This window comes from Stylophora pistillata, chromosome 8 (assembly GCF_964205215.1).
Source record: "Stylophora pistillata chromosome 8, jaStyPist1.2, whole genome shotgun sequence".
Taxonomy (NCBI): Eukaryota; Metazoa; Cnidaria; class Anthozoa; order Scleractinia; family Pocilloporidae; genus Stylophora; species Stylophora pistillata.
The window spans coordinates 32,699,551-32,720,106 of NC_142526.1; the positions used below are offsets into that span (position 1 = coordinate 32,699,551).

At 40.5% G+C, this 20,556-nt stretch overlaps 1 protein-coding gene across 1 annotated transcript; it reads right to left on the bottom strand.

The window, feature by feature from the left end:
• Positions 1 to 398: 398 nt before the first annotated feature.
• LOC111328932 (uncharacterized) lies at positions 399 to 20,243 on the bottom strand. Its single transcript, XM_022933485.2, has 13 exons — positions 20,100 to 20,243; positions 9,867 to 15,564; positions 9,609 to 9,765; positions 6,846 to 9,280; positions 6,329 to 6,491; positions 5,728 to 6,006; positions 4,991 to 5,379; positions 4,392 to 4,688; positions 3,508 to 3,825; positions 2,829 to 3,059; positions 2,417 to 2,732; positions 2,053 to 2,181; positions 399 to 1,808 (listed from the first exon to the last, which is right to left on the bottom strand). Exons 1-13 carry the CDS (start codon positions 20,156 to 20,158, stop codon positions 1,588 to 1,590), a joined length of 10,692 nt encoding a protein of 3,563 aa, XP_022789220.2. The 5' UTR covers positions 20,159 to 20,243; the 3' UTR covers positions 399 to 1,587.
• Positions 20,244 to 20,556: the final 313 nt, after the last annotated feature.

The window sequence follows — 20,556 nt, forward strand, 5'->3', positions numbered from 1 at the left end:
AAGGAGCTATCAAGTCCATTTCGACTTGAGTATCTTGATTTAACTTTAAATGAGCCCTTTCAGGCCCCAACCAGCTATATATATTACTCGGCAAAAAAAAATGAATTGGGATGCTAGTGAATTAGATCAACTCACAGAACCATTCAAGGTATGCATTGTTTCAAAGTAAACCAACGATTAAACTTTGTAGATAATCGGCGAATCTGGGCAAGAAAATTGGAACCGAAAGCTCCAGAATTTGAGTTAGCAAGAATTTCTTTCCTGAGTTCTGCTTGCCTTCTGCTCTGGTGTGAAGTTCTATCTGCTGGTAGGTCCGTGCGTTCGTTTAGAGGACCCCTATGCAAGATTGAGATTTAAGTCGAATATTTTAACTAAAAAAGTATATAAACGCCACAGTGTTTCTTTGGTCACTATCACAAGAAGTCTTTATTTCATCTAAACTACAACTAATGGAAAATGTGAAAAAACTTACACGATTGCAGAAAAAAAATCATAACAAGCTCTTTCCTGCGCTTTGTTAGTTAGAGATCGATGCTCCTAGACTAAGTAAAACCCAGACATGCATAGATAATACACGCGTGAGCTAAACTTCAATTCAATAAATGTAATCAATTCACTATTTTAATTCTAATATTGAATTGAGCTTTACAACAATGAATTCTACATTTTATTATACTGAATTGAACATTGCTCCGATCTGGTTGGTTGGTGACTCGTCGGGGTTTGATTGTAATAAGTTGTAAAAGCTATATTTTCGATTCCACAACTAATAATTTGAAAATTTATACTTCTCAACCTTCTTCATGCATTTATGCTGAGAAAGGTAACCCTAAACCCTGTTTAAACTTTTGTTTTGATTGCCACTTTCACCTGTATATTTTTTCAAAACGTAAAGTGTACCGTCTAGGAGCGTCGAAGGAGCGTGTATTGTCCAAGAGCCTCAGTGTTATAGAATGACTCCAGCAACCCCATCTTATGATAGCTTTAAAACCAAGCCAATACCGTAACTAAAAGAATTTCTTCTGACGTGGCCAATTATTCTCCTAATCCTTAATCAGATACAATGGGAAATATATTTGCCATGTACTCATTACATATGTGGATGTTCAGCTACAAATGACTGAAAGGTAGAAAGTATAGCAGTTCAAAACGATGCCATTAGCCTTTTTAAAGTGGTTCTAAATCTTTGTAGAGAATAGATGATTAATCTACACGATTGAGTGTTAGCTTACGTTAGATTCGAACACTTCAAAGTTTGATACATGATAAACGATGCTAATAAATGATGATACCTGACCAATTTACCAAAAGTTTGATGACAAGACCTGAAATTTATCTTTTTTTCGGATTATGGTCATTCAAAACAAAAGAAACATATGCTAGCTACTTTTCTTCTCTTTAGAAAGAGTTACGAGTGAGTGCTATCTATAGTTTACTACAGACTACTCCTGAATTACTGAAGTTTAACCTCGATCTGCTTGATAATATATTTAAAACTCTTCGGTTAACAAACTAGCTGTTATGGAAAAAAACCTCGTATTTGCGACTGATCTGATCCTAAGCAAAGTTTATGGACCACACTTAGTACTAACTAGTTAACAATTTAACTGCAAATACAGCTTCAACCATGCGGTAAAACGCTTTCAAATCGGAATAATCCGTGAATTCTAAGTTGTAATCACGGCGACCCGTGATTACTGACGCAACTTGCTCCAGGTTCCCGCTCTGATGTGCTCCAGCTCTACGCTTTCGCCCGGCAAATTTGAGGGCGCTGGAGACGAGTCGCCCTGGCAGGACCATTCGTAGGTCTAAGAGAAACGATAAAAGCCATTTTAATGTATATAAGGTTGTAATAAGGTATAGTCGTGGAACCAATGGCTTAAGAGAAATTCTATGGGATGGTTACTGCATGTAAAAAATCGAATTTACTTGAACAAATGATAAATAAATGCATAAAAAATATGCAGGCGTAACTGTAAAACTCTTTTGGAACTATACAATGTCAAACAATCAAAAGAAATGCCATAAAACCCAATTGATTATTCCGATTACCCTTCAGGTCGATGATCTTCTTAGTTTTCTGGTTCTCCTTCATTTCTCCTTCGTTAGCCTTGGATCTCAGCTCCAGTCTGCCGGCAACTTCCTGGAGATGAAGTTCTCCAAAATGCGGCATTTTTTTACCTGGAATAGAAGAAGGTTTGGGAATCGTCAGATGACAGATAACATCTTCATAATCGACCAAGTTAAACCTTAACTTATGTTTTATCATTGTGTGTTCAACCTTTGAGATATATCTGAAATTTTGGATTGTCACTAAATGTAATTTGATGACAATGCACCAAAGGATACTAAATTACATTAATACTATATATAAAAAATAGTATTACTAGCAGAGAGTTTTGTTAAAGAAAATTACCATTTTTGGAGTGAAGGAACACGCGTACTCCACGGCAAAGTTTTTCCACGGCTCGCCTTTGATTGAAAGTTCTTGTAGGTCTGGCAATTTCAGGGAACATCGAACGATAGGTGAACGAGATGGCTGTTGCTAAGATACCACCTGTAACTTCAGCGTTAGGTAGCTCACTCAAGGAGTAGTGATCCCCAGGACAAACCAGTACGGTAAAACCTCCATCCACCAGTGGACCCCATATTTCCTCTACTGAAGTGGGTGACCATGGCGAAAAGCGCTCGTTTTGACTTTTAAGATAGGTAAGAGGACCGCGATAACGGACCTAGTGGTAGATCGAGAAGATTAATATCATTTTAATTTTTTTGTGTAATTAAGCTTCAAATCAATATCGCGCATGATAAAATATCACAGGTCGAACCTCCTGAGGCTGCCACGCCAGGTGCGTTCTGCCAGATATTCTCTGATTCACCAGTAACGACTCTCTGAGAGCTTTTAAGTCGTAGGTAAAGAGACCTTTCTCATGGCACATACTCTGTAGTTCATCCATAACCTGGTCTTGCGTGCAATTCTCCTGCAAATGCTGATATTCTTGAGCTGTCATCATCAGGGTGTCTAGTGCAACCTTTCTCAGATGGTTCTCAAATTGAAACTAAACAAAGAAACGCATTCGATATTTTAGTATCGGCACCAAGACACTAAGATCATTAAAATGAACAATTAATAAACATGGGTCCAAATCCACAGAGCATTTTTGAATTGGGGAAAACCTAAGGTATAGAATAAATATTATTGGTGAAAAGGATTGACATGCATAACAGTTTGCCTTCCTTTCACTTTTCATTTGTGAAGAAAAAGTTTTAAGTAGTTTTAAACACGCTAGTTCTAAAGAAGTTATGAAATGCTTACGTGGCCAATGACCAAATTTCTAACAGAGGCGTAAACGTAGTTTTGTAAGTCTTCAAAACAGAAGTTAATTAGTTTGTTTATTCTCCTTATGACCTCAGCGCAAGTGGGCGGAATAAATGGCACAGACATTTGAGCTTTTCCACAATCTAGTGCTTTCTTGTGTAATTAGGAATTGAGGTTCGCAAACACACCTGTACGTGTCGATGTGAGGCATTTGCATCCTCCTGAACGGTAACCATTCTTGCGCTTATAGTCTGTGTATGCAGATTCCATGGAAATGTATCAATCATGGCCACGAACTCAACGCTTTGATTCCTCTCTGTCAACAAGGAGGCCATTTCGTAAGCAACAATTCCTCCGTATGAATACCCGCCAAGAAAGTACGGTCCATGTGGTTGTTTATTCATGATCAGCTGAACATAATGTGTGGCAAGCTCACGTACTGTACCCCAGTCCTCACTGACTGCTGTTGGGTCGGTGAAGCCCAGAGCGTAAAACGAGACCAGATCCTATAAGGTGAAGAAAAGCATTTCGATCAATAGTCCTTTTTTACAGTTGTTGGCTTGGTGGCCAAGCCTTTGAACAGGAGTGAGGCTAAGGGTGACCTTGTTATGATACAAATGTTACTGCTTTTGAAATGCAAATTTCTTTGTTATAATGCTAACTAGATACTGGTCTCTATCCCAACAATGTCACCCTTAGCCTCACCTCAAATCAAAGGCTTGGCAACTAAGTACACAACTGTAAAATGGTCTATTAGCGGGTGACGCTGTTGTTCCAATGATTGAAAATTTCACCTTACGATGACAAGCGCATTGTGGGGTTTAAGAGGGACGCACTCTATTTTCAGTGGGAATATACAGTCATTATTACAAGTACAACATATATACGACAATGTATATGCTCACTCAATGATTATCGTGATTCGAACGTCGTGTGAAGGTAATAAAGTTACTAGAGAAAAAATTACGTTAAGGAGCATATTTGATGAGATGAATGCGAGCGTTGTTACGCTCTGTGAGAAAAAGCTTCAATTGCCAGAGCTACTTAAGATCACTTATTTAAGATCATTTACCTGTCCTTGAAATCCTGTGGAAATCGGCACCAAATTCATCGCATAACGGTGAGAGGGGTGGACACAGAAAAAGTTTACAGCTGAGGTGGCAGGAGTGTGCAAAGGAACGACCTGGATCTGCTGCTGCGTCACATTACTAAGTGATGATGTGTCCGCCATTGCCTGTGCCGGTTCAATTGCACTTTCTTGACTTTGAGTATCTTGAGGTAGTCCGCTTGGTGTTTGGCCACTGAGCCGTGCTGTGACGTCTCTTGACATTTTGATCAGGGTAGTATCAGGCTGCATGAAATAGAAAACCTGGAAAAAGAATCACGTTAATTAATGTTATTTATTGGTGTCAGAGAAGAAACCTATCGCATATCTCCCCAAAAACTGGATCACACAAATCATACGCGATCTGCAACGGGAATTTCGTTAAACGTAAGATTTAATGAGCAGAACAGGAGCTGTGTACCTGTGTCACCAATTTCCAACTGATTAATGTGTTTATGCTTCGCTGCAAAGAAATTGTTTAAATGACCATCTTCAAACAGTAATTCGCAAGTTTTGTCGAGATGTCGTCTTCTAGAGGTGTAGACATTTTGAAAGAAGCAACGTACCTCAAAAGAGACCTCCAGTTCAGCTTCAAAATGCATTTTTAGAATTAGAGCCCCTGTAGAATCAATGCCATAGCTATACAAGTTCTTGTTGAAATCTGTTTCGGAGAGATTTGTAAGCCCTGTCCGCTCTTGAAGAACCAAAACAAGGTACTCTAAAACAAGTGCCTCTTTCTTCTCAGAGTCCCTCTCCATCATAATCCGTTCCACTAGAGACACAGCTAAATTGGATTGATTCTCAGAAATATTTTGTTCAGCAGTTATAGCTGATAGTCGGGGCGTCTTCCTCAAGCCCTCATAAGTCTTCTGGTATCGGGGCCAGTCCAGTCCACACAGCATAAGTTGGAAGCGGCTCGGTTCCTCAGTGAGGATTCTCGCCATATACTTAACTCCTAGGAAAATAGTTAAGAGATAGGAATGTTTCGTTACCGGCTACATAGGATATTTTCGACATGATCTGTGTTTACTTTAAGACTTCATGCCCTCAATGAATAAATGAACTGGGATTTATTACGATTTCCAACCATGTAGCATCCCTCAGCATGTGAAACATCTTGCAAACCACTCGCGTAAATGGCTACCTCATTTATACCACCAATGTCTGCTTTGGAATTAATCTCTTATCAACCACCTTCAGATCAGCACACTTTTTCTACCAGCCTAGGAGCTCCCTGAAAGCGCTATGTGTAATCACTTCTCGTGGGGTATTACAGTTTATTTATTTAAGAATTTTAGCTCACCATCTTTGGCATGTATGAAGCCTAATCCTCCCATAGTCATCAGCTTAGCAACATGACTATCTCGTGTCATCACTCCAGCTCCAGAAATGGGTCCCCAGTTTATCGCCAATCCCGGTAAACCAAGCACCTTTCTTCGATACTCCGCCAGAGCATCTTGGAAGTGGTTGCTAGCGGCGTATGACGTCTGTCCCATGTTTCCCAAGACTGAAGCAATGGATGAGAACATAACAAAGAAATCCAAATCCATGTCCCGGCTCATTTCGTGCAGTAAGAATGAACCTAGGAGTTAGTTAAAAAATGTTAGCCGAACCATTTAACAAAGTACTGAGAGGCATATTGGCCAATTGTAACATTGATGGAAAGGCTAGTTAAAACTTTCTCAAGAGAAGGGTCCAGTTAGTTGCAGTTACCCCAATGGAAGATTATCATATGGTTGAATGTTACTGAATTGTTAGCATAAACCATAGGGGTAGTAACAGTTATGTAGTAGTATAGTGATAGAAGCAATATTGTGGTGCATTCAGCAATATATCTCACTGTTATTGATCTATAAGGAATTTATAAATAAAACATAAAAAAAATATAGAAGCCATTTCCAAACCTTTAATCTTGGAACCCATGACGATACTGAAACTTTCAAAAGTGAAATCCCTTATGAATTGATCTTTAAGGACCATAGCAGAGTTCACGATGCCAGCCACGCTCGGAAGAGATTTAAGTTGCTCTTTGAGAGACAACATTTGATCCTTGTCAGATATGTCGATCTACAAAAAAGCCACGTAGATTTTTGTTATAATCTACATTTTAGGATTACTTCAACTTTGTTAATTTTTTTTTAATATAAAAGGATCATCAAGGTTGTGCAAGCAACTATACTAGTTTTAAAGAAACAGGCTGAAACAAATCTAGGCCTAGAAAGAATTCCTACGTGTGCCTTCTTGAAATTGATAGGGCCTCTGCTTAATGACATTAATGGAGTAACCTTGAATAAGCATAATGTGAATTATAGCTGAGGTAGTATTCATTTTATTTATTTTAGCTTTCATTCTTCATTTCCTCTTTCTGATTACGTCAAATTCTTCATTATTTTATCACCCTTGCAACCAAAAATTAACTACCTGAAAAATATGGATCTTTGTACTAGTCCTCCTTTCCAACTCTCGGATTTCTTGAAGTTTTTCATTCGAGGGTTTAGAACGGCTGATGAGTCCTATCGACTTTGCTCCATTCTCTGCCATCCAGCGAGCCACTTCAAATCCATACCCTCGGATGCCCCCTGCTACCAAGTACGTTCTGTTTTCTCTTAGGCCACATTCATCTAAACCACGTGGTAGGACAGGAATCTTGTCAAAGGCGCTCTCCTTTTGAGATGATAGAAAGGAATAGAGCAGAAATGATATACCAGTGGATGCGTTCACCTGACTGCTTGAAACTGACGGATTTACGAGGGCTGCGTTTGCTGTTTCGATGGCCTCTCCTACTTCACTAGATACTGACTGCAATCTTAGAAGTTTTCCCAGATTTCCTGTCCTTCCTAGCATCTGAAGACTTTCTGCACTGAGCTTTTGGTAGACCCGAGGAACTCTGAGGACATCTACCACTTCTGTTCTCTCATATGTGACATTGGTTTCTGCATTAAACACAACGTCACCCTGAAACCTGGAACTCAGAATGATAACACGTCCGCCTCTCTTAAGAGAACGACTACTTTTCTGAAGTAAGTTGGGGGAAGGTGGGTAAAAAAATACCACGGCATCAAAATTGTGACTGAAATCGTCATGGAGACCACAGGAACTCTGATGTACTACGCGTTCTGCACCCATCTCAATGAGAGTAGTTTTTGTATCCGAACTACAAGCGTCAGAAATGGTGCAGAATGCCTTGTGCCCTAATGCGTTCGCAATGACAACTGCTGCAGGCCCAGGACCACGGTTAGCTTCATGTATCAGTAACTTCCGACTTCCTTTTTCTGCTTCTGCTGCTCTTTGAAGGGCGTACAAAGCTATAGCTAGACTGCCAGGAATAAATGTGGCTTGTTGTCCTGTTAAACTGGTTGGTTTAACAAACACGTTGCTGATAGGAATGGTAACGGTGCGCGAAACCCGGCCTGAGGACATGATACCACAAACTTCGTCTCCAATCTTCAAAGCGTTTGAGCTCCTTTCCAATAAATCAGTCACCTTTCCAAGAATGAAGACGCTTCCGTTTGGTCTGGAGACATCAATGATAGATTCGGAAGGAGTCCAGCAATGAAGAAGGTTTATTGTAGCTTCAGAGTGCGATGGCTTCGAAAGGCTGCTCTCACGCAGGCAGATCGTCCACGAAGAAGGGTTTCTTGAAAGGTACCAAGAGGTCTTTTCTTTGCTTTTCGCTGCATTGGCTGTGGGTTGTTCCGAGGAAATTTCCGATCTCAGGATGCGATTAACAAAGCGCTTGCCGTCACGAAAGACTATCTCTTCTTCATTGCTTTCACTCACAATTTCATCTATAAGTGAATCTACATCGTGCATGTCCCTTTTGTTGCTGATGTCAACAGCTTTGAGTGTGAAGTTTGGGTCTTCGACGCCTGCTGTGCGTCGAAAACCCCAGATTGTAGAACACCAAGGAAAGGAATTTGTCTCTGGAAACTTTTCTAAGCTATCCAACATCTGTGTACGCTCGGTGACGAGGTAGATTCGACAGTTGTGCCACTTCTTCTCCGTCAGGAGCTTCATTAAGAAAACAGAACTGTGCAGAGCAAGGCTTTGGACGTCATCGATCGCGCTGAAGTCATCTGGTCGATTAGTTGCCTCCACTGGCCACATGTTTATGATGCAAAGGTTTATGGAATTTCCCGGTGGTATGTCAGAAATGGCTGCCGTTATTGCTTCTTCTACCGCGCTGTTAAGACCTCCAGCACTTGGCGGGTCAAGAGTTGTCAGGTTTGCATTAGCTGCCTGAAGTCTTCTTATTAAGGTCTGTGAAAAACTAGAAGACTCTTTCAGCAATAGGCAATGCAGATGTGGTTCCAGCCTTTTCTTCTCTCGTAAATCATCTTGAATCCATTGCACTTCGTACCTAAGCTCCTCGTAAGGATATTCACGTTGCGTGCTCTTTACCCCTGCTAAACGGAAGTCACCCATGGTTAACAAAACTTTTCCACAAGGACTCATCAATCGAACATCAAAACTTCCAAGTTTGGTCTCAATGGCATGGCAATAAAGCTGGTTGGTAGATGGAACGTGGTTAAGGGTAACGCTCTTGAACCCCACAGGCACAATGGATGTATCATCGCCTTCTAATTCTCCTAGGGCAACGAAGCAGGATTGAAGACAGGCATCTAGAATGCAGGGATGTAAGACGTAAGCACTGCTTTCGCTCTGAATGGTTGGCGATTCACTTATGTCAATCAAACAAAATCCTTCGTTGTCTCGATGCCATATCTGTTTGATTAATGAGAATTTGGGACCATAGTTAAAGCCAAACTTTTCTGTTAGTCGTTTAAAGCTCTCCACAGGTATTTGTTCCATATTTACTTTCAGCTCATTTATAGTAGAACCACCTTGCATGGGAACTATAAAACAAAAACAGCGGATCAGTTATCTCATATAAAATGATTTCCATTCGATACGTTTTGTAAAATTTCGTTTGAGAAAAAAGGAAATACAATTTTTTTTCACAGATATTGATAAACTATATATCCCTAGCTGGAATTATTGTAACCAAAGGGTTTCAAATGAACAAAGGTATTATACTCAGCTCGCCCTCTCTTATGGAATGTATTAACATTCCTAATACTGACAAATTCAGAGCTCTTTGATGTACGAAAAACCAACTACGATTGCCTGGTGATGGTGATAAAGAAAAAACAAACAAAGTACGAATATTCAATGATATCATACCTGTATTATCAAAACTGTTGCGACTTTCTAACAGATCTATGGAGATGTTCCCCCGGCTCAAGTTTATTTCAGACTCGTCATCCTGAACACTTGTAATGTGAAATTGAGCCTCATTAATTCTGTTGCTATTTTGAAGCCGAAGCCGTAGACATCGAACCTTAGGAGCGAAGGTAAAATAATAAATGATTAAGTTCAGTTGTAGGTACTTTCCATCTTGCCAAAACAGAATTTGATATGTACGCGCATTGTTCTAATTACCTGTGTTTCGGGGAGGGTAAGAATACTAAAGAGTTTTACATCACTAAGCTCCAGGCCAGCCACGTCTGTGAACTTGTCCTTAACCATTCCAAATGCCATTTCCAAATAGACTGCTCCAGGCATAACGGCACCTCCCTGGATAAAAGAGTGATCCTTGAGTGTTGGAAAGCGATGGAGGTCAATCTCAGTTTCCCAGCAGTGCAAGTGTGAGTTGGGGTCAGCCATTTTCTCTTTGAGAAGAAACGGATGTGACGATTCCTTTGCTGTTTTCTTCGATCCGATAGGAGGGATCGTGGCAAAAGTTGAATGCTCGTCGTACCAGAAGCTTTTCTCTAGCCAGGGATAATTGAGAGAACGAATAAACTCTGCTGATGGATTCTTCTGCACACAAGTCCAATCTATGGAATATCCCATCGTGTACAGTTGACAAACCGTGTTTTGAAGGAAGGATTTTTGTTGATCTTCGACAGGTACCCTTTTTCGAGGAAGTGTTGCCAAAACAACTGGAGTTTCTTGGTCTTTCAGGTTTTCTTGACGAGCAATCTGTTTGACGTAATGGGCTAAAATTGGCTGTGCACTTATCTCTATGATCTGTTTGAAACCACTGCTGAGAATTTGCTTCATGGCTGGATAAAACTGGACTGAAGAGCGAATATTTTGCCACCAATAGTCACTGTTAAACTGCTGGCCCGACAGAACTTCGCCTTTTACCGTAGAGTACATCGGGATTTTCGACAGCTGAGGCTTCAGGTTGATACGTTTTACAGCTGTAAAAAACGGCTCTTTAATCGGTTCCATGTAAATGGTATGAAAAGCGCGTTTAGTACCAAGAATGCGCCAGAAGATATCTCTTGCGTACACTGCCAGATGTTGACCGAGAATTTCAATTGATTGGGATTCTCCAGCCACAGTAACACTGTCCGCATCATTCACTGCGGCTATGTCGAGCTTGTGGCTTAACTGTAAAGACTCCAATAACGCCCTCGCCTTTGCTTCGGACATGCCTAGAGCCGCCATACCACCGTCTTCAGCGCATTTATCTTGAAGGGTGGACCGAGCTAGGACTAATTGAACTGCTTCTTTCACAGTAATGATGCCGGAAATACAGGCAGCTGCAAACTCTCCTAAGCTGTGCCCAATGACGGCAGACGGATGGATTTTCCATGACATTAGCAGTTTTGCAGTCGCATATTGGATGGCAAAAGTTGCCGGCTGAGCGATGTAATTCTCAGAAATTCTTGACTCTCCTTCGGTAGCCATCAACTCATCCATGAGATTCCATGTCGCACCTAGATTCTTAAGTAAATTGTTCACCACCGAGACAGCGTCTCTGAAGGTGGCTTCACACTCAATTAGTTGTCTCCCCATTGCATACCATTGCGATCCTTGACCACCAAACATGAAAACGAATTTTCCGTCGTTGGAACTCGCTTCGGCGTAAGAAACCAGCTTATCCCAACCCACAGATTCATCAGCGAATTGTGACAAAGACTGAGATGCTTCAGCAATGGAGCTGAAGGGAACTGCCAGTCGGTGCGGAAACCGACTACGGCGTTCATTCAAAGAGAAACACAAGTTTGCCACAGTGGTTTCATCCATCTCCTCCACATTATCTTCAATCCATTTAGAGTACTGATGAGCCATCTTCTGTAAAGCGTTTTTAGAACGCGCTGAGAGTGTGAGAACATTACTTCGATAAAAAACACTTTCTTCATGCGACATTTGCTCCGCAGTAATTTCGCGAAGGATTAAATGCACGTTTGATCCACCAAAACCAAACGAGTTTACAGCAGCCACTCGCTGTTTCCCATCCTCTTTTATCCATGGCTCAGTCGTTTGTTGCACAGATAATTTGTTTTCCTCCAGCTTTAGCTTTGGATTTAAGACCTGAACGTTGACGGTTGGTACATACTCCTTGTTTTTTATCATCAGCGCCACCTTGATTATGCCGGCAAGACCGGAAGTAGATTCTGTGTGATTGAGGTTTGACTTGACGGAGCCGATCCGTAATTTTCGCTTTGGTGATGTTATATTTCTGGAATATACATCAGCTATGGAGGTGACCTCAACCACATCTCCGATTGCAGTACCTGTTCCATGCGCCTCCACGTAATCCACATCTTTTGCAGTCAATCCAGACTGTTCTAGGACCATCTTAGACAATTCGGCTTGTACTTTCGCACTTGGGGCAGTAATCGGTACTGCATTTTGTCCATCGTTGTTTACACCACAGGCAATAATTTCGCAGTAGGGATCATCTTTGTCACTCAAGGCTGCATTAGTCAACTTCAAAACAATTGCTGCAAAACCCTCACCGCGGCCATAACCATCGCCAGAGGCATCAAAACTCTTACATCGTCCGTCAGGTGCTAGGAGTCCACCAAGACTTGACCCCATTTGCTTAACGTGACTAAGGACAATGTTGGGTGCGCAGACAATGGCTACCTCGCACTCCTCGTTGTGCAGACTGTCAGAGGCTAGCTTGAGAGCAGTCAATGATGACGAACAAGCCGTATCAACAACAATACTCGGACCTGTTAGGTTAAGGCAAAAGGACACTCTATTGGCAAGAATACTCATTGCGTTACCAACTGCGGTGAATTGGTCTATATTATGGTAGTTTGATGGGCATCCTACAATTTCGGTATAATCCATATTCATCACTCCGACAAAGACACCAGTCCTACATCCCTGCAGGTCTTCAAGTCGCATACCAGCATCTTCGATAGCTTCATAAACCACATGTAAGAGGATTCTTTGCTGAGGATCCATTGCACGAGCTTCTTGATCAGAAATACCAAAGAATTTGTTGTCGAACTGTGTTAAATCCTCTAAGTAGGAGCCATTCACAACGCAGAGGCGTCCACTCACAAAGCGCCTGGGATTGTAGTATTCATAGAACAACCTATGCTGCTCAGTTCTGTTCTTGGGGAACGCTCCGTGGAAACTCTTCCCGTGTTGAAGTAGATCCCAAAACAGATTCTTGTTGCTGGCTCCAGGGAATCTGCAACTGATGCCGACGATCGAAATACCAGGGCGTTTAGACTTGACTTGGCGTTTGTTATCATCCGGTGCACCTGTAGATAGTGGCGCTAGGTCGATTTGTTCCTCAGACATAGGCAAGGTATTCGCGTTACATCGAGAACTCAAAAAATGCACAAATTCGGTCAATAACACAATCATTGCAGGCAAAACAACGAGAGCGTGAATCAGACCAAGAGCAAAAACCAGGGGAAGAAGTCTGTGAAATATGTCTCCCAAACTTGGATAAATGAATCCTAGAGACACGGAGCCACAGCTCATTACTAACCAACTAAAAACCACAGGCCATCCAACGGAACATACGGCCTCGATCACTCGATATCTAATTTCTATCTTTGTTGAAAACACAAATGAATAGGCAACTTGAATGCTAGAATTGAGGGCCACGATACTTGTTGCAAAGACAGGGAGAATAGATATTATATTGAAAGGAATCTCTAACACCACCATGATAGCCGCTGCCTCCAATAATAGGATGTCCATTGTTAGAGCCAGTAGGGTGCTAATCTCCAGGTTGAGAGTTGATAACAGGGAGACTAAGAAAACTACGGCTGTGGCAGTTGCAAAAACAAAGACGCACGCTTCCTGTTTTAACAAAAACAAGTCGTCAAGATCGAAAAATTTCTTGGATACTGCAACGGGTTCCAAATCAAACTGTAATAAGTCTTTTCTCAATGATTCCATAGATTTCTTGTCCTTCTGATATCTGTCATAAAGTGGCATCTTCAGATTAACTCGAGATGCCAAAATTTTAAAAAGGGTTTTTGTACGTTCAAAACGTAAGTCTTGCCGCATCGGAGCGTTACGCGATAGATTCAGGAACTCTTCTAGGCACATGTAGAATGCTGAGTAAGAGCAGGTCTTGTTTTCATACAGCGCCCACTTTCGTAGCGCTGACATCCAACAAGATGATACTCCATCGCTGTAAGAGGAAGTTTCGAGTTTGTCACAAATCTTCACAATTTCATTTTGTACAGTCGGCTTAGAATAGTCAATATTCTTGGAAAAAAGGATACTGATGTCCCCTTTGCTTGTAAAAAACGTATTTTGCGCACTGTGAAACTTCTTGAAGTTGTCATTTCGATAAAGTGACTGGACGTTGCTTGCTTTGTCGAGAAGTTGTAAGGCTGACAAGGCGCACAGACTAAAGATGCAGACAAGGAAAATAACTGCGGCAGTTTTTCCACCAAACGACGTCATTATCCGCGTGAGCGCTTTCAGAATATGCGGTGGTTTAATCATCTGAATTAGGTCCCTATGTTGTTCATAACTGTCAGAATCAGCAATGACTACTGTTGATCTTGTTGCCTTCGACATTTTATGGAGAAATATCAGCAGAATGGCTGTCACCATAAACGTCACGGAAGTGACTGTATTTATGACAAGCATTGCCAGGAAAAAATGTGAAATGACATCAAACGAAGATTTGATTGCAATTGTGGAAAGTAGTGTTCCACATAATGTACACAGCATGGCGGGATATCCTACTTTGGAGACACAAATACCGACCCGATGTTCAAGTGATGTTATAGTTTTCTGCCTTTCCCATTCAAGTAAGAAATGTACAACATCTAAGGTTCCTTTTGCCAAGAAAAAGAAAGGGATAAACAAGGTAGTAGGGAAAAGGGCTATGTGAGCCATTGATAGGACACCTGAAGAACATAAAAGTGGGGCTAAAATAGAATTAGCCATTAGTAAGACTGCTGATGGCCAACGGAGATTCTTAGAAGAAAAGAATATGACAATAGAGACAAGAACAGTCATTGCAAATGGAAAAAAACAAAGTGCCCATAATTCAGGTTTCAACACATTTTGAAGAGCATCAGTTTTTGTCCTCGCAGTGTTGAAGGAGAGTGACACGCACTTCAAGCGATGGCCAATCTGAGAGAGGAGATTCTCAATTGATTTTTCAAAATCAAAAATGTTTTGCTTATCTTTTCCATTAGCTGCAATTTTGATGAAGTAAATGACTCGAAGGGCGTCGGCTCTTGAACTCTGGGGAAATGTCTTTGGCTGTGCTTGAAAATTATCCAGCAGTTCTTTGTATGAAGAATTGAACGTTTGACCGGTCGAGAGAACCATACTCGGATTTTTCAACTCGCGAACCAGAATGGAAGAAAGGTTTTTTAGCTTTTCCAATTGAAAGTCAGCCAGCTCGAGTGGACTGCTGATGATGCAAGGTTGTTTGGTAAGTTTATGATGCGGATTTGGATTCAACTTCTTTAGGCATAATTCATGGAATCCACTGATGTTCACCACGGTCCAGTGCACGAGAAGAACATCCTTCAAACAATTCCAACTCAAGATGTTGTTACCAAGCCTAGGGGTCATAATGATTTCTTCTTGCCGCGCATCGAGACGAGGAAAGAGTTGTGCCGCATGACGCAAGTCTTTCCTAGATTGGCTGTTGGGTGTGATAAAACTCTCCACTGAGGGTGGGTCCGCACGAAATCGAATGAATCCTAGGCAACTAACGATAACAATTGCGAGAAATCCGAAAAGGAAAAACCGTGGCTTCCGAACTAGAACGAATCCCAGCTTGTTGAAAGTTGCCTGGTAGGTGTGAAGAAGACGATTTGATAGCGTTCTTTGTTCTTTATTGATAGCTTCACGTTCCGATCGAGCCTTTTTTCTGCTTCGCAGAGCCCTATAGGACCTAAACGGGAAAATGCGATTTGTTTCGTAATTAGGAAACATAGAAGCACTACGACATTTAATCTGCTCAATTAACGAAGTGCCACTGTTCTCTATCGAGAATTCAGTGAGGAAAGGTAAGAAGATTAAAAAACACATATAAATATTAACCTCGGGATGATTCTTTGTTTATGTGGGGAAGGTGTACGAGAATGTGTCATTTTCCATATGAAGCCTCTCGCTTTCCAGAGTCAAGTTTAGGTGAGGTAACTATTAAACTCTCAATAAACCTTTATTTTCATCACTTGTCATTATCTCTGTATTTCATACGTCGAGAGGTTTATTTCTTTACAAAAAGGGCAATAACGAAATATTCAATGGTCGTCGTAAAATGGATTTTTTTCACATTTTTGCACATTTCAATCTCAACATTAATGCCGTTGTTTTGCCTCTAGCACGCTTTTTTTTTTCATCACACAGCCAGCGCCATCAAGAGTAAAACGTTAGATTTAAATGAAAGCAATATCAATCCAGTCATGCAAAAAAGCAATGATTAAGTCGATGATCCCTTAAATGATTACCCTTAAAGACATGCCACTAAGTGTGCTATTCTTTCAAATTTTGACGCTTATTCCGAAAACTTAGATGATCAAAGATTTGCAAGAAATGAGCAGGTTCAACAAAATACCATGACACTCTTTTACCGAGAAAAAAAAGTCTTAGGAACGCTTTGGAAAGTAAGCCAACGTTAAAAACCAAAAATAGGCTTTAACGCAGGATCGAAGATCAAAGTTGGAAATAAGTTGCACGACGCATTGATGTAATTCGTTCTTGCTTTCATCGGCTGGAAAAAAACAAGCTATCCTTCTGTTGCGTTATCATTCTGTGGAAAGTTTCTGTTCCAGAACTGGAGAACAGTTTTTGTAGGCCTTTTGGAAATATCCTCCTTTCCCTTTATCGCTCACGCTTTTTTGCTCTCGTGCTCCCCAAGAAGTTTGCTAGTCTAACTCGAGCACCTGCTACACAGGATACACCACTTCCATAAATGGCTGCTGGATTGATATTCTTTTGTTTAAATTCAAATTAGCCTCACTAGCCTCGCTTGAGATAATGTATTCTAATGAATTTTGAACTGGAGAACAAGGCCAGAAAGGCTAATGTAAATTTAAACAAAAGAATATTAATCCAGCAGCCATTTATGAAAGTGGTAAATGAGCCGAATAAAACATGATTCTGTTTCTAATGATCTCACTGATTACTTATTTAGAAAGTGGTAGTCGTAGACCTTATAGCTTTCCCCTCTTCCTTAGCCCTACTGCAGATGAAATGATAACAAATGCTACACTCTGCTATCGTCGAAACTATTGCTCAAAATGTAACGATTCCGCGTTCAAACATTCAAATTGCTTGGCACCTTTTGGACAATAAGCTATGTTTGCCCCGTTGCCAACCCAAGCAAAACATACTCGTGTATTTGCTGGTTGATTTTGTGCCTTTTAGCCAAATAAAGATAATCATCACCACGACTAAGCGAGTCACCAACTCCCGGAATGCTAAGGGATCCTCGAACCAGCGTTCCAAAATACACCGAATGGAATAGACGGGTCAAGGCATATTGAGGCTCAAAAAAGATTTTTGTGAGGAAACTGCAGAATCTCCAAGAAGTCGACAATAGGATAACAAAGTTCTTAACTATCAAATGACCAAAACAATTTCGAATTAGTTGCAGCAAGCGGACAGTCGGCTTACGACAGAGAGTACAACGACCGCCGGACGATGTTCGTAAATGATGATTTCAACAATAGAGTGTTTCTGTCGAGGAACTTTCGGGTGATAGTTGCCCCGTGGAAATTTAATGTTCTTAAAACAAATATGCTACTTTTAAGAACATCAAATTTCCAAGGGGAAACTATCAAACCGATAGTTCCGAGACATAAACACTCTACTGTCTTTATTGTTCACCACTTAATTTTCTTCCGCGCGCCAGTTTAAAAAAATCAAAACCCACTAAATGCAGATCATGCGTACAGCCTGTCACAAATGTCAAAAATTCACAACCGTGCATTAGCTAAATAATACGTTCTACCTGTCAGAATTGAAAGGTCACTGTTTTTCCGATCTGCCTAACTTCGCGGCCGTCAAACCATTCAAAATTTTTCACGGATGAGTACTATCCATCTGGGTATTTTCCGCGGACGGGCACTATGTGCTGATAGTGTCTCTCCGCGGATGAACACTATCACGTCACGGGATCAATTTAAACCAATAAGAATCGGAGAAAATTTAGTGGTGAACTATAATGCGACAGAGTATCATTACTACAACTGAACGAACCGAGTAAGTAAAACGAACAGAGCATATCTTAAACCGACGAATAAGTGTTTATAATGAACGGAGCAATATTAACTAGCCGAATCATATCATTTTTACAACCGACCAAATAGGTGCGTAGAACATAACAATCACGTTGCGTCATCTGGGTCAAAATTACAATGGAGGCTCTATTTCAGTTTCAGTTTCGATACCTATCTTTCTATCCTCCACGATTTTGGAAACAAGTCTTTCTTTTCAATTAATTTACTTTCTAATAGTAGCCATTGTGCTGCATACTTATTTACGACTAACATCTTTCTCGAAATTTCCTGCTAAAAGTTCATACTAAATGCGCATTTGTTGTGCTGAATGATATGTATACGCGAGGTCCGAATTTTGAATTGTAATTTTCATTTTCTGCATTCTATTACTTACTTAAGGATCCAAAATCGATTATAACTTTTCTTGATGGCGCTTTGTATGCGCTTCTTCGTCGAACGACTTTGGTCTTGACTTTGCTTCTAATGCGATCGAATTTTCTTTCAGCTGATTCACCGGTTAAATTTCCTACGAGTTAAAACTTACCAGATTTTCTGCGAAAAATCACAGTTCAAATTTTCTGCGAAATAAAACTTATCAAATTTCTGCGAATTCTTCACCGATCAAATGGCTAAGTGGTCATATGACGTGGTTTGGGAAAACAATGCAATTAAAACTCTCCCATGATGCACCACCCGCATCAATTGTCACACATCCCACAATATTTTTTTACACCCTAGAGCGTTTTGTTTTTGTACCACTGCGAAATATAATCTACAACTTTAAGCTTTCGTTTCGAAATGGATCCAGATGTGATGCTTGAATGTCCCAACGTCTTCTGGAGATGACGTTTTCTTCCTTTGGAAATGCTTTACTTTAAATCAGTTGCCATCATGATGCATGACATATCCAATAATTTGTGACCTTCTAACATATCTAACTTATTCACTTATCAAGCTAATATTCATCCCCATAAGACAACATCATCTTCAAGAGGCGACTATTTTGTTGAAAGTTCAAGATTAGATTTACAAAAAAGGGCATTTCAAGAAATGGTGTTAGAATCTGGAATAGCTTGTCTTGTCAAGTGCGCCAGCTATCAAAATACAATTTTAAGAGTAAAATTCATGATTTCCTCCTCCAGAGAATCGAAAAATATGACGATCATATTGATTTGTCTACTTTAATAGCACAACTATAAAACCCCAGCTTGTTCTGTTTTCTTGCCGTAACTTGAATGTATTAATGTAGTTGTAATTTGTCTAGAATTTTTAATCGCTTGCTCTGTAATCATTTTATATTATAATATACGTCAAACACTACCCGCCTCGACTAGCCTTTGCTAACTGCGGGCAGAGGATATTTTTTGTAATATTGTGATATATCATTAAACTTTCATTAAACTTTCATTTCATTAAACTTTCATTACGAGATTCTTCGTGTGGCGAAAGGGTGTTGTTACGAACTGCTGCGTATGCCTGTGCCTCTTCACAACTCCTGTGTGTTGTATCTGCTTGGTGTACCAAGACGTCCGTTGTAATATTTTAACTAGAGTTCTGAAAAACTTAAGTTTAGGTAATTAACTAACGGCAAAAGTAGCCTGGTCAAGGTCTAGAGTGATTTTAACCTTGTGACAGTGATTTTTCCGCCAAACTTCCTGTATCTCGTTAACCGGCGAAATTTTAACTGTGTTAAAGAAAGGCCGAACAAAGTGTATTCTCACTCCTCCATTAATCAGTTTTTTAGGTCAATTCGGTTCAAAGCTAGCTTTTGAACAAGCTCCGACTAGAAGGGCCAAGTAAAAACTAGCTTGAGGTGGATCGGCCGGCGGAGAAGGTTTACGAAAAAATAGAAGAGTATTCCTCGCGCTCCGCATGGGAACTTTACATCGCGCGCCACAGAACTGCGACTATTGTTATATAAGCCATACTCTTCTTGAAAGACAAGAATATCGACTGCTAAACTTTTGCGATTCGGATCTCTAGTACAGACGAATTAAACGGCCCGAAGGGGCATTGCATTATCCTTTCCGGAAATGTTCCTACGCAAATGAAATCAGAGTCATTTCTGCCATATGTACAATTTTTACATGGCTAAGAGCCGAAGCGTTATTTTTTTTCAAAAGAGGGCAGGAAGTTTTCCCTGGGTATGAGGCAAATTAAGTAAGGAAAACAAAACAAAAAACAGCCATAATTGTTTACGTACCGGCCTCCCGAATGGCTCGAATCGCTGTCCAAATCAGCTTCTAACTCTAGCTCCTCCATAATCGGATGTTAGTCCTTGAGGCTAACTTAGAATGTCCAGAGGTGTTTCAGCAAAGACACTCTCCACACGAATGACACGAAAACCCTAGCGCGACGCTACTTTATAATTGGATGGGACAGTGGTACGCGGTGCATTGTTTGGCTGTTTCGTCACTCAAGGAACAAAATATTTCATGGAATTATCTTTCACACCCATCCGCTTCAGATTGTAACGCAAAATGTTTATGCTTTTGCAGTTTAAGTTTTGAAACCCGATTGTGCAAACAATTAAGAACTTCCGTGAACAAATATTTTTTTCGTTAACGTTATCCACGAGGAATGCTTAGATCATTTTTGTGCAGGCTATAAAGGTTCTCTATTTCTTTTAAAACTGCTTTAAAATCCTTAACTCCTTTTCT

What these genes read in the sequence shown, in the direction of transcription:
- LOC111328932 (XM_022933485.2), bottom strand. Translation starts at nt 20,158, where the DNA reads ATGGAGGAGCTAGAGTTAGAAGCTGATTTGGACAGCGATTCGAGCCAT. An exon ending in CCTCACATCGACACGTACAG is followed by an intron (nt 3,060 to 3,507) that starts GTGTGTTTGCGA and finishes TTCTTTGTTTAG; the next exon opens with TTTCAATTTGAGAACCATCT. An exon ending in GTTCCTTCACTCCAAAAATG is followed by an intron (nt 2,182 to 2,416) that starts GTAATTTTCTTT and finishes CTTCTATTCCAG; the next exon opens with GTAAAAAAATGCCGCATTTT.